Source organism: Rutidosis leptorrhynchoides, chromosome 7 (genome assembly GCF_046630445.1).
Source record: "Rutidosis leptorrhynchoides isolate AG116_Rl617_1_P2 chromosome 7, CSIRO_AGI_Rlap_v1, whole genome shotgun sequence".
In the NCBI taxonomy this organism is placed as follows: domain Eukaryota; kingdom Viridiplantae; phylum Streptophyta; class Magnoliopsida; order Asterales; family Asteraceae; genus Rutidosis; species Rutidosis leptorrhynchoides.
The window spans coordinates 214,224,294-214,239,201 of record NC_092339.1 but is presented as its reverse complement, the minus strand read 5'-3'; the positions used below and the strand labels follow the sequence as shown (position 1 = coordinate 214,239,201).

The following is a 14,908-nucleotide window of genomic DNA, read 5'->3' as shown; positions in this document are numbered from 1 at the left end:
AGACGTTGCATTTGAGTCGTTGAGATCATCAAGATTATTATTAAATCAGTTATAGTTAGAAATATTATAAAATGGTATGCATGCCGTCAACTTACGTTGTAATGAAAGTTTGTCTTTTCAAAAATGAATGCAATGTTTGTAAAATGTATCATATAGAGGTCAAGTACCTCGCGATGTAATCAACTATTGTGAATCGTTTATAATCGATGTGGACTTTGTCCGGATGGATTAGGACGGGTCCTTTCAAATTAATGATAATATCAATAAATTGTATTACTTTTATAATAATATTAATAATAATCTATAATAATAATAATTATATTATATATGTTAATATTTAGTAATGTTAGTAATAACAAGTTATAGGTTTCAATTTCTACATTTGTATATTATATATTATATTAATACTACTAATATTGATAATGATACTAACAAGTAATAATAGCAATATTAATATAACAATTATAATTTAACTTGTAATTAGATTTAATATACTAACCTTACATTTCTTTAATTATGTATTATTTATTTTATATAACAACCTTATTTGAATATTTATATATATACATATTACAATATACATATAATATTAATTATTTATATAAGTCATACATATTTATAGCTTAATTACTTTGTATAATACTTACATTCCTAATTCAAATAGTTATTTCGTATTTTCATTAACTCAAATTAATATATACACCTATTTATAAATATATACATTTCTATTTACGATAAAATGGTTCGTGAATCGTTGGGCATGGCCAAAGGTTTAAATATATACATGAACAAAGTTCAAAGTTTTCGAGACTCAAGATTACAGACTTTGCTTATCGTGTCGGAAACATATAAAGATTAAGTTTAAATTTGGTCAGAAATTCCCGGGTCATCACAGTACCTACCCGTTAAAAGAAATTTCGTCCCGAAATTTGAGTGAGGTGGTCATGGCTAACAATAAAAATGTTTTCATGATGAATATGAGTTGATAAATAGAGTTTTATCATCATTGAGTAATATAGATAAAACAATTCGATTATTCGAAGAGCACGAATGAAGTTATCACCAAAGAGTGAAATGAGTAGGTATAGATTCGTCATATCTTTTGACGTAGATAGGATTGATTTTCAAGTTCAAGAGATTTGGAGAAAAACTTCGTAATAAGATTTGATTCTTCGGTAATCAAGGAAATTAGGATCCGCTTTAAATGCGATCATCTGTTTTGATTGCTCTGTCGGATATTTTACTATAAATCTACCCCCGTCATTTCCTTACAACTCTCACTTTCTATTCTTTCTCCCTCATTTCATACTTTAAAGCATTTGTCAATATGCTCCATCCCATTCTAATCCTTGATATGCTCTTAACTTTCATATTTGTCATTCTTCTCTTTCATCTACCGCCATAAGAATCTATTTACTTCTATTATACTCTTGGGTTTATAGTGTTTCTACTCCTCCCGTGTCTTTATATTGCTATACGCATTGACATATACGGTTTATAATTTTTGGGTGGTTGTTGGGTTTTATATCTTCCCTTATACTTTGATGTCCTTGCTTCTGTCTTTTATAATCATTGTCATCCACAGTTAATGCTCTCTCCTATTTGCTGTAATTTATACTCTAATTTCTATTTCAGAGTTTTTGTCCTCTCGTTTCTTCTTCTTGTGATTAAACACCGCTTGTAATGGTATAGAATTCGTAGATATAAACATAGGAATGAACATTGTTAATGTTCTAAGAAGGAAATCGTAATGGTACGATTTGATTTGTCAAATTACCAGAATTACTGAGAATAGAATTATCAAGAATATATTTTCTTGATATGTTCGGAGGTAAAGTAGAATGAACGAGTCGTGTAACATGGCACATGATGATGGTACTGTGAATCATCACATTCCATTAGAAACTCAGCATCACTTACTGTAATATAATCACGTTGATCAAGTGTCATTATATTATACTAGCTCATGCATCAGTTCTCAACATTACTTCAATAACATTCATATTTTAAGCTCGAAAGTTTACAGAATATAGAAACTAACAGTTTCTATATGATGTAATACTGATAGCGCGAAGAGGTTAATGATTTTAGAAAAGAATAGTTATAAAAATATCTCCAGAAATATGGAGGATATTTATAATGAAAGATACGACAATATCTCAGAATATCTAAGATCAGAGGATGATAGATACTATAGAGTAAGGAGCAAGATATTCTCTAAAGATTTCAATGGATCCAGAATTACCTGAATCCTTTGAATATAGGGTTTGGTCCTTGTATTTGTCATTGGTCTCCTTCATGGGTAGCTCAATCTGTTTTTCAATACCCGATTTTCTATCGAGCGTTCCTAACACTAATTTATCATCAAACTTTTGGTCGTTTAGACCATCTACCATTTTTTTGTTTCCTCTGCATTTAATGCTATGATATCTGAATCATCGGTTATTAATCCGAGGTGGTTTCAGGACAATTGTGTTTTTAGATGTTTAAACGCTGATGGTAATATGGTGGAATATGAAAGGTTCCCTGGTAACAATAAAAAGAGCACGTGTATATATCAACGTTATAATAAGTTTTTTTTTTTTTGTACGAAAAGTCGAAGTTGTCTTGCTGGAGCTGTGACAAAACTGGGTATCTCGAACAGCAGATGCAAAGTTATTTTCGGTAATAATAACGTTAAAGGAGTTAGCACAGCTACGTGTTAAACGTTTACTCAGGTTCCGAGTGTTTTCAGGTGCATAACTATATGCATCAATCTTTTCTCCCGTAAATGAAGTGCGGTTGGTTCATCCTCTCGATTGAGGTGTTTTGAAGAATCATGAAAGGTTTGAACGCAGAATGTAATCGTGAAGATACAAATGATGTTTAAGACGAAATCAAGTGACAAACTTGAAGAACTGTTTAGTTTCATATGTTATAATCAATATTTTAATTCATTTTAATTGTCTAATGTTATTAGTCCACAGTCGATAGTCCACAGTTGACAGTCCAATAATTCATATATATAGTTTAATATATAATATTCGAATTAATTAATACGTGTCGTGACCCGTATACGTCTCAGACTCGGTCACAACTCAAACTATATATATATATATATAGATGGGTCGATATGATATGTCAAAACCTTGTCTACGGGACCCGATATTTAAAGTGCATAAATTAAATAACAGAAATTAAATAACGATAAATAAAGTGCGTAAAGTAAATAACATAAATTAAATGACGATAAATAAAATTGCGAGAATGTAAATTGCGATAATTAAATTGCGAGAAAATAAAATGTAACCAGTTAGCTAGGAACAGTTAGCTAGAATTTTGTTAGCGTGGTTTCTTAAAAAAATTTCATATTGTCAATTAGTCTGTTTCTAATCAATTTTTATTGTGTCCATTATTTCTTCATAATGCCACTTGTTGGATTCTGATAGGTTAAAATTCAAATATAAAATTGAATGAAAATGGTTATTTTGTGGTGAACGGATTCGTATAGCTGTAGTTATAAGTAGGATAGTAAATAACAGTTGAATCAGATTCGTTGAATGTACAATGTAACTTATTAATGCGAAATCTAAATATTCCTCGGGTATTACCTACCCGTTAAAATATTTTCACCATTAACAGTTTGTACAATAAAATTTTTAATTACAATCTCTATGAAAACATATATACATATATATTTTCTTCAGGCGTAATCATGGATTTAATGAGTTAATATGATATCAAACTCATTTGCTTTTCGGTTGGAACTAGAATAAATAATCTCTAAAACTTTAGAGATTACAAATTCGTCATATCGAACGAAGATAAATGAGATAGAACGATACGTAGAACGAAGATCATACTCAAAGTACAGATGATGATATTGAAGCATGGATTGTTGATGGTACTGGTGCTTTTATTGATGGTACTGTTGGTGCCTGGTGATGTTGCTGAAGCTGGTACATTTTGCACCATATTCTCCGAATTGATTATTCGAGCACGAAGTTCGTTGACTTATTACTTCAGGATGATTGTCGGTCAGAACGAGTGGATGAATAAGATTCAGAATTGTGGATAGAATATAATCTTCTCGAGTTACCCTAGAAATGAGACTGAAAATGGTGTCTCGAACAGGTTCGCCGGTAAACGCTTCAGGTTCATTGTCAAGAGGTGAATTCGGTTGGTGGAAGGGATTGCCTTCTGCACGTTTCCATTAATTAAGTTGACTACGAACCCATCAGATGAATTGATAATGGCTGATTGGTTGATTCATGCCGATGACGCTATTTTCGGAGCTTAAGTGAACATCTATGTCGGAATAGCTGTCGGAATAACTATTGGAATAGCTATCAGAATATGAGGGACTCAAACTGGTTGCAGGATTCATCTCATATGATCAGATGAAGAATTTTTGATAAGAAATAGATTATAGGATATAGATTAGTACTCTGCAATACATAACTTAAATATGCATATATAATACTAAAATCCCATAAGTTACGGAGGAATCTACGGAAGTTGTCAGGCAAAGTTACAGTAACAGATACGCTAAGATATGTAGTAGCAGATACGCTAAGATATAAATTTTGTCTATACACTATTCATGCAGTCAATGCAGTAAAACGTGTCTAGACTAAGAATGATAGGCAAGTGATTCTCTAAAAATGATAAGCAAGTAATTTTTGACACGAAATGATAAGCAAAACTTTTGACATGCAGACACGGTCGAAGTCCAGACTCACTAATGCATCCTAACGACTATCAGTTAGACACACTAATGCAAGACCCGGTTCGCTAAGACCACCGCTCTGATACCAACTGTGAAGACCCGTCCTAATCCATCCGGACGAAGTCCATATCGATTATAAACAATTCACAACAGTTGATTACATCGCGAGGTACTTGACCTCTATATGTTACATTTTACAAACATTGCATTCGTTTTTGAAAAGACAATCTTTCATTACATCGAAAGTTGACGGAGTGCATACCATTTTATAATATATCTAACTATAATTGACTTAATAATAATCTTGATGAACTCAACGACTCGAATCCAACGTCTTTTGAAATATGTCATGAATGACTCCAAGTAATATCTTTAAAATGAGCAATTGCACAGCGGAAGACTTCTTTCATACCTGAGAATAAACATGCTTTAAAGTGTCAACCAAAAGGTTGGTGAGTTCATTAGTTTATCATAAACGATCATTTTCATCATTTTAATAGACCACAATAATTTCATTTCCAGTTCTCATAAATATACGTCCCATGCATAGAGACAAAATATCATTCATATGGATTGAACACCTGGTAACCGACATTCACAATATGCATATAAGAATATCCCTATCATTCCGGGATCCTCCTTCGGACATGATATAAATTTCGAAGTACTAAAGCATCCGGTACTTTGGATGGGGCTTGTTGGGCCCGATAGATCTATCTTTAGAGTTCGCGTCAATTAGGGTGTCTGTTCCCTAATTCTTAGATTACCAGACTTAATAAAAAGGGCATATTCGATTAGATAATCCAACCATATAATGTAGTTTGAATTACTTGTGTCTATTTCATAAAGCATTTATAAAAACAGCGCATGTATTCTCAGTCCCAAAAATATATATAAAAAGGGAATAATGAAACTCACGCATATAAATATTGCAAAAACAGTTATTTAAACATTTCATGTATTCTCAGCCCCAAAAATGTAAAGAGTAAAAGGGATCAAATGAACTCACCTAATGTATTTTGTAGTAAAAATACATATGACATCATTTAACAAGTGTAGGGTTGACCTCGGATTCACGAACCTATATCATTTGTATATATATTAACACACATAATTGTAATCAGATAAATTTATATATTATTTGTTATTTTATTAACTTATGTGTTTCATTAATAACTTAATTAACTATTCTTATTCTATATACTTTAGATGCATAATTAGTCTTTATTATAAAAATATTATTATAGTTATGTTATATAGTTGTGTTATATGCATTAAATAACTTTTTATATAACTAATATTTATTTGGTAAAATAATAATAAAAGGTTGTATCTTTATATAATAATAATAATAATAATAATAATAATAATAATAATAATAATAATAATAATAATAATAATAATAATAATAATTTAGAAAGGCTACCTTCTTGTAACAAGCCCTTTTAAAAAAAATTGCTCCTGCCAGGACTCGAACCCATGACCTCTCGTTACACCCAACAACACCCTAACTACAGCTCCATGACTTCTATTCTGATTCAAACCCAAACCCACTTAATATAATCTGTTTTTCGTTTGCACCATCTTCACCTCCTTCTTCTAAAATTTCAAATGACCCAAATCAATTGTCCAAGCCCAACATTTTAACTAAGTCCATAGCCCAACCTTTAAACACTTCGGTCCAATAACAGAAACATGTTTGGCCACGGCCCAAATATAAATAACATAGGATCCGATTTCTGTTTTGATCATTTATCCTAAATAATTTGAACGGCAAAAAAAAAAAAAACAATATTTGTATATTGAGCTGGAACCCCACGTCTCTTAGAATACTCCATTTGTTTATGGCATGTCGGCAAAAGGAAAGGAAATATGGCAGCCTCATATTAAATTTGTTTTGATGTTGTGAGGTTCAATTGGTAAACCGAAAGAAAAAAAATGAAAAGTTGATGGGTTTGAGTTAGTACTCGACCAAATAAAGCAAACAGAGATAATTGGAATTGTAATAATAATAATCGAACAAGTGGGTTATTTGTTGAAAAAAAATGTCGGCCATATTGCTTTATCTAGTTCCACTTGCATATTAAAAGGCTGTATAAACAAAATATCCCATATAATCAAGTTGACATAACCTCACCCAATTTGTGGTGCACCCTTCTTTCTTCTTCTTTTGAAGCACATATATCGGACAGCCAAAAAAAAATAGCGTAACAGTTTAAAGGGGTGGAGTTTTTAGGTGGTATTGATGATGATTTGTGGTGATTATTAATCATGATGATTGGGTTCGGCTGGTTGCAAACAGAAACATGAAACATTCGCAAGAATCACGTATGGTGGTTTCGGGTGAGGTGGTTCTCCGATGGTGATTGTTTGGGTGACTCAAGTTGGTTTTGAAAGGTGGTGGAGATTCAACTGTCAAAACATCAACTCGTGTATCTCAAACAAGAAGGGTTGCAGTGGTTATTTAGGGTTTTCAAACGGAACAAAAATAAAACGAACAGGTTATAATATTACACAGCAGGTAGCAGCAGTGGAAAATATTGGTTGTTTTGGTTAGTGGTTCGTTTAGACAGCAGACAGAAAGAAAGCATAGCAGCAACCAAGTGATGAAGGCGGTTTAAAGTGTTTTGCTAGTGGTGTATAGATTGTGATGGTATTTTTGGTTAGGTGGTAGTTGACTGTTTGGGTTTCACATCATTGGAACGGTACAGTGGCGTAGTAGCAGCAGCCTTTATCAACTAATGGGTTTGGCTTTCCATGGTGGTGATCAAGTGAGTTTCTATAAACATAATTGGTTGTTTAGATTATGATTATGGTTTAATGATACCCATATGTATATATATTTATATATAGAAGTGGGTTATTGTTATTGTTGTTGGACAGGAAAAAAAAATGAATCATGCAGGTGCAGAAGGTGATGGATGTTGGTGATGAGTTTTTGATTATGATGGTTCTTTGCTCAAGCAATCCAAATGGTGGTGAGGGTATCAATTAAATGAGTGGGTTTTGTTTCATACGAATTCGGCATCTAAGTTGAAACAAGGAAAAGCAGACAAAAAAAAATTAAAGTGGAGAATGACCCTAACAGAATTTGTTTCATAGCTGATGTGAATTCAATATGGAATATATATCGTACCAATCATGAGCAGAACTAAAATAGATTGATTGTGATAGATAAGGGATTATGCATTTTGTTATATCTGTATTCTATATGTAACTGTATTTATTTATTTAGCTGTTCGATACTTCTAACAGAAATTGTTTGCTAGTTAATTTAGAAAATGAATATATAACAGTTAAAGTACTGGATTGATTGTGATTGATATCTGATTTGATTTTCTTGCCTTGTATATAATTTTTAATAAATACATATATATATTAACTAATAATAATATTGTAATATTAATAATAATAATAAATAATAATACTGTAATAATAATAAATAATAAATAAATAATAATACTGTTAACATTAGTATTGCTCACCATCATAATAATATTAATAACATTTATAGTATTATTTGTTAGTAACAATGTTAATTAATGATAATATCAATAAATTGTATTACTTTTATAATAATATTAATAATAATCTATAATAATAATAATTATATTATATATGTTAATATTTAGTAATGTTAGTAATAACAAGTTATAGGTTTCAATTTCTACATTTGTATATTATATATTATATTAATACTACTAATATTGATAATGATACTAACAAGTAATAATAGCAATATTAATATAACAATTATAATTTAACTTGTAATTAGATTTAATATACTAACCTTACATTCCTTTAGTTATGTATTATTTATTTTATATAACAACCTTATTTGAATATTTATATATATACATATTACAATATACATATAATATTAATTATTTATATAAGTCATACATATTTATAGCTTAATTACTTTGTATAATACTTACATTCCTAATTCAAATAGTTATTTCATATTTTCATTAACTCAAATTAATATATACACCTATTTATATATATATACATTTCTATTTACGATAAAATGGTTCGTGAATCGTTGGGCATGGCCAAAGGTTTAAATATATACATGAACAAAGTTCAAAGTTTTCGAGACTCAACATTACAGACTTTGCTTATCGTGTCGGAAACATATAAAGATTAAGTTTAAATTTGGTCAAAAATTCTCGGGTCATCACACAAGGTATATTGGACCATTCAAGATTATTGATCGTGTCGGACCAGTAGCTTACCGACTTGAGTTACCTCAACAACTCGCGGCTGTACATAACACTTTCCAAGTCTCGAATTTGAAGAAATGTTTTGCTAAAGAAGATCTCACTATTCCATTAGATGAAATCCAAATCAACGAAAAACTTCAATTCATCGAAGAACCCGTCGAAATAATGGATCGCGAGGTTAAAAGACTTAAGCAAAACAAGATACCAATTGTTAAGGTTCGATGGAATGCTCGTAGAGGACCCGAGTTCACCTGGGAACGAGAAGATCAGATGAAGAATAAATACCCGCATTTATTTCCAGAAGATACGTCAACACCTCCAACTGCTTAAAATTTCGGGACGAAATTTATTTAACGGGTAGGTACTGTAGTGACCCGAACTTTTCCATATTTATATAGATATTAAATGAAATTGTTATTTTACATGATTAAGTGTTTCCAACATGTTAAGCAATCAAACTTATTAAGACTTGATTAATTGAAATAGGTTTCATATAGACAATTGACCACCCAAGTTGACCGGTGATTCACGAACGTTAAAACTTGTAAAAACTATATGATGACATATATATGGTTATATATATAGTTAACATGATATTATGATAAGTAAACATATCATTAAGTATATTAACAATGAACTACATATGTAAAAACAAGACTACTAACTTAATGATTTTGAAACGAGACATATATGTAATGATTATCGTTGTAACGACATATAATGTATATATATCATATTAAGATATATTCGTACATCATAATATCATGATAATATAATAATTTAAAATCTCTTTTGATATTATAAACATTGGGTTAACAACATTTAACAAGATCGTTAACCTAAAGGTTTCAAAACAACACTTACATGTAACGACAAACGATGACCAGTTAAAATGTATATACATGTAGTGTTTTAATATGTATTCATACACTTTTGAAAGACTTCAAGACACTTATCTAAATACTTCTACTTAACAAAAATGCTTACAATTACATCCTCGTTCAGTTTTATCAGCAATTCTACTAGTAAGCACCCGTATTTGTACTCGTACAATACACAAATTTTAGATGTATGTACTATCGGTATATACACTCCAATGATCAGCTCTTAGCAGCCCATGTGAGTCACCTAACACATGTAGGAACCATCATTTGGCAACTAGCATGAAATATCTCATAAAATTACAAAAATATGAGTAATCATTCATGACTTATTTGCATGAAAACAAAATTACATATCCTTTATATCTAATCCATACACCAACGACCAAAAACACCTACAAACACTTTCATTCTTCAATTTTCTTCATCTAATTGATCTCTCTCAAGTTCTATCTTCAAGTTCTAAGTGTTCTTCATAAATTCCAAAAGTTCTAGTTTCATAAAATCAAGAATACTTCCAAGATTGCAAGTTTACTTCCAAGTTTTCTAAATCCATTCCAAGTAATCATCCAAGATCAAGAAACCTTTGTTACTTACAGTAGGTTATCTTTCTAATACAAGGTAATAATCATATTCAAACTTTAATTCAATTTCTATAACTATAACAATCTTATTTCGAGTGGAAATCTTACTTGAAATTGTTTTCGTGTCATGATTCTGCTTCAAGAACTTTCAAGCCATCCAAGGATCCTTTGAAGCTAGATCCATTTTTCTCATTTCCAGTAGGTTTATCCAAGGAACTTGAGTTAGTAATGATGTTCATAACATCATTCGATTCATACATAAAAAGCTATCTTATTCAACGTTATAAACTTGTAATCACTAGAACATAGTTTAGTTAATTCTAAACTTGTTTGCAAATAAAGTTAATCCTTCTAACTAGACTTTTAAAATCAACTAAACACATGTTCTATATCTATATGATATGCTAACTTAATGATTTAAAACCCGGAAACACGATAAACACCATAAAACTGGATATACGCCGTCGTAGTAAAACCGGGGGCTGTTTTGGTTGGGATAATTAAAAGCTAAGAAGAACTTTGATTTAAAAGCTATACTTCTGGAAAAATGATTTTTCTTATGAACATGAAACTATATCCAAAAATCATGGTTAAACTCAAAGTGAAAGTATGTTTTTTAAAATGGTCATCAAGATGTCGTTCTTTCGACGGAAATGACTACCTCTTTCAAAAACGACTTGTATTTTCGACTATAAACTTATACTTTTTCTGTTTAGATTCATAAAGTTAAGTTCAATACGAAACCGTGGCCACTGGAATCACTCAAAACGGATTAGAAACGAAGAAATGGCGAGTAAAACAAGATTGATAAAAACTACTCATTTTACCTACGTGAAAGTTAGTAATAAATCTATTCCAACCATAACCTAATCAACTTATATTGTATATTATGTAATCTTGAGATACCATAGACACGTATACAATGTTTCGACCTATCATGTCGACCCATCTATATATATATTGCGGAACAACCATAGACACTCTATATGTGAATGTTGGAGTTAGCTATACAGGGTTGAGGTTGATTCCAAAATATATATATATATATATATATATATATATATATATATATATATATATATATATATATATATATATATATATATATATATATATATATATATATATATATATATAGTTTGAGTTGTGATCAATACTGAGATACGTATACACTGGGTCGTGGATTGATTCAAGATAATATTTATCGATTTATTTCTGTACATCTAACTGTGGACAACTAGTTGTAGGTTACTAACGAGGACAGCTGACTTAATAAACTTAAAACATCAAAATGTATTAAAAGTGTTGTAAATATATTTTGAACATACTTTGATATATATGTATATATTGTTATAGGTTCGTGAATCAACCAGTGGCCAAGTCTTACTTTCTGACGAAGTAAAAATCTGTGAAAGTGAGTTATAGTCCCACTTTTAAAATCTAATATTTTTGGGATGAGAATACATGCAGGTTTTATAAATGATTTACAAAATAGACACAAGTACGTGAAACTACATTCTATGGTTGAATTATCGAAATCGAATATGCCCCTTTTTATTAAGTCTGGTAATCTAAGAATTAGGGAACAGACACCCTAATTGACGCGAATCCTAAAGATAGATCTATTGGGCCTAACAAACCCCATCCAAAGTACCGGATGCTTTAGTACTTCAAAATTTATATCATATCCGAAGGGTGTCCCGAAATGATGGGGATATTCTTATATATGCATCTTGTTAATGTTGGTTATCAGGTGTTCACCATATGAATGATTTTTATCTCTATGTATGGGATGTATATTGAAATATGAAATCTTGTGGTCTATTGTTATGATTTGATATATATAGGTTAAACCTATAACTCACCAACATTTTTGTTGACGTTTAAAGCATGTTTATTCTCAGGTGAATATTAAGAGCTTCCGCTGTTGCATACTAAAATAAAGACAAGATTTGGAGTCCATGTTTGTATGATATTATGTAAAAACTGCATTCAAGAAACATATGTCGATGTAATATATTTCTATTGTAAACCATTATGTAATGGTCGTGTGTAAACAGCATATTTTAGATTATCATTATTTGATAATCTACATAATGCTTTTGAAACCTTTATTGATAAAATAAAGGTTATGGTTGTTTTAAAAATGAATGTAGTCTTTGAAAAACGTCTCATATAGAGGTCAAAACCTCGCAACGAAATCAATTAATATGGAACGTTTATAATCAATATGAACGGGACATTTCAAAATAGCGGCGGTGGATACCCGCGAAATGACTGGTTTCAAGGGCAAAATGATAACCATGGATATGGCCGTCGTGATCGCTATTCTACGCGAAAGTAGAACAATGAATCTTTCAATATCATTCAGATGCTAACAAAAACGCCTACGGAAATTTTGTTACAAGAGAGAGTTGCTAAGTCTTTCCCCTATCCACAGCCTTTGGGAGAGAATAGCAGGCGCGATCGATCAAAGTTTTGTGTTTTCCATGATGATTATGGTCATGATACTAATCGCTGTAGGGATTTAGCGGAATTCATCGCGGAAGCATTTGAACAAGGCAAGCTGGACCATTTAATTGCGCAGAACACTGCGAGTACTGCGAATGCAATTATAATGCCTGCAGAAGCCAATACCTCAAATGCGCCAAACCTGGTTGAGCGAAAGGCTCCCACAGTGAAAAATCTGGGTGTAAAGATGGTGAACAAGAAAGAAAATCAGCGAGGAATTCAGGTCATTATTGTGGTAAAAGTTGAAATGTCCTGTTCTTATTGATTAAAAACGTTCCATATTAATTGATTTCGTTGCGAGTTTTTGACCTCTATATGAGACGTTTTTCAAAGACTGCATTCATTTTAAAACAAACCATAACCTTTATTTCATCAATAAAGGTTTAAAAAGCTTTACGTAGATTATCAAATAATGATAATCTAAAATATCATGTTTACACACGACCATTACATAATGGTTTACAATACAAATATGTTACAACAAAATAAGTTTCTTGAATGCAGTTTTACACAATATCATACAAGCATGGACTCCAAATCTCGTCCTTATTTAAATATGCGACAGCGGAAGCTCTTAATAATCACCTGAGAATAAACATGCTTAAAACGTCAACAAAAATGTTGGTGAGTTATAGGTTTAACCTATATATATCAAATCATAATAATAGACCACAAGATTTCATATTTCAATACACATCCCATACATAGAGATAAAAATCATTCATATGGTGAACACCTGGTAACCGACATTAACAAGATGCATATATAAGAATATCCCCATCATTCCGGGACACCCTTCGGATATGATATAAATTTCAAAGTACTAAAGCATCCGGTACTTTGGATGGGGTTTGTTAGGCCCAATAGATCTATCTTTAGGATTCGCGTCAATTAGGGTGTCTGTTCCCTAATTCTTAGATTACTAAACTTAATAAAAAGGGGCATATTCGATTTCGATAATTCAACCATAGAATGTAGTTTCACGTACTTGTGTCTATTTTGTAAGTCATTTATAAAACCTGCATGTAATCTCATCCCAAAAATATTAGATTTTAAAAGTGGGACTATAACTCACTTTCACAGATTTTTACTTCGTCGGGAAGTAAGACTTGGCCACTGGTTGATTCACGAACCTATAACAATATATACATATATATCAAAGTATGTTCAAAATATATTTACAACACTTTTAATATATTTTGATGTTTTAAGTTTATTAAGTCAGCTGTCCTTGTTAGTAACCTACAACTAGTTGTCCACAGTTAGATGTACAGAAATAAATCGATAAATATTATCTTGAATCAATCCACGACCCAGTGTATACGTATCTCATTATTGATCACAACTCAAACTATATATATTTTGGAATCAACCTCAACCCTGTATAGCTAACTCCAACATTCACATATAGAGTGTCTATGGTTGTTCCGAAATATATATAGATGTGTCGACATGATAGGTCGAAACATTGTATACGTGTCTATGGTATCTCAAGATTACATAATATACAATACAAGTTGATTAAGTTATGGTTGGAATAGATTTTGTTACCAATTTTCACGTAGCTAAAATGAGAAAAATTATCCAATCTTGTTTTACCCATAACTTCTTTATTTTAAATCCGTTTTGAGTGAATCAAATTGCTATGGTTTCATATTGAACTCTATTTTATGAATCTAAACATAAAAAGTATAGGTTTATAGTCGGAAAAATAAGTTACAAGTCATTTTTGTAAAGGTAGTCATTTCAGTCGAAAGAACGACGTTTAGATGACCATTTTAGAAAACATACTTCCACTTTGAGTTTAACCATAATTTTTGGATATAGTTTCATGTTCATAATAAAAATAATTTTCTCAGAATAACAACTTTTAAATCAAAGTTTATCATAGTTTTTAATTAACTAACCCAAAACAGCCCGCGGTGTTACTACGACGGCGTAAATCCGGTTTTACGGTGTTTTTCGTGTTTCCAGGTTTTAAATCATTAAGTTAGCATA

General features: G+C 30.9%; 1 protein-coding gene across 1 annotated transcript in view; it reads left to right on the top strand.

Annotated features, from left to right (window-relative positions):
• LOC139859872 (uncharacterized) overlaps nt 1-13,175 on the top strand; it is a 38,629-nt gene extending 25,454 nt beyond the window's left edge. Inside the window, exon 2 of the mRNA XM_071848642.1 lies at nt 12,771-13,175. Within this exon, the coding sequence (XP_071704743.1) occupies nt 12,771-13,175 (405 nt within the window). The remainder of the gene's footprint in view (nt 1-12,770) is intronic.
• The last annotated feature ends 1,733 nt before the right edge of the window (nt 13,176-14,908 follow it).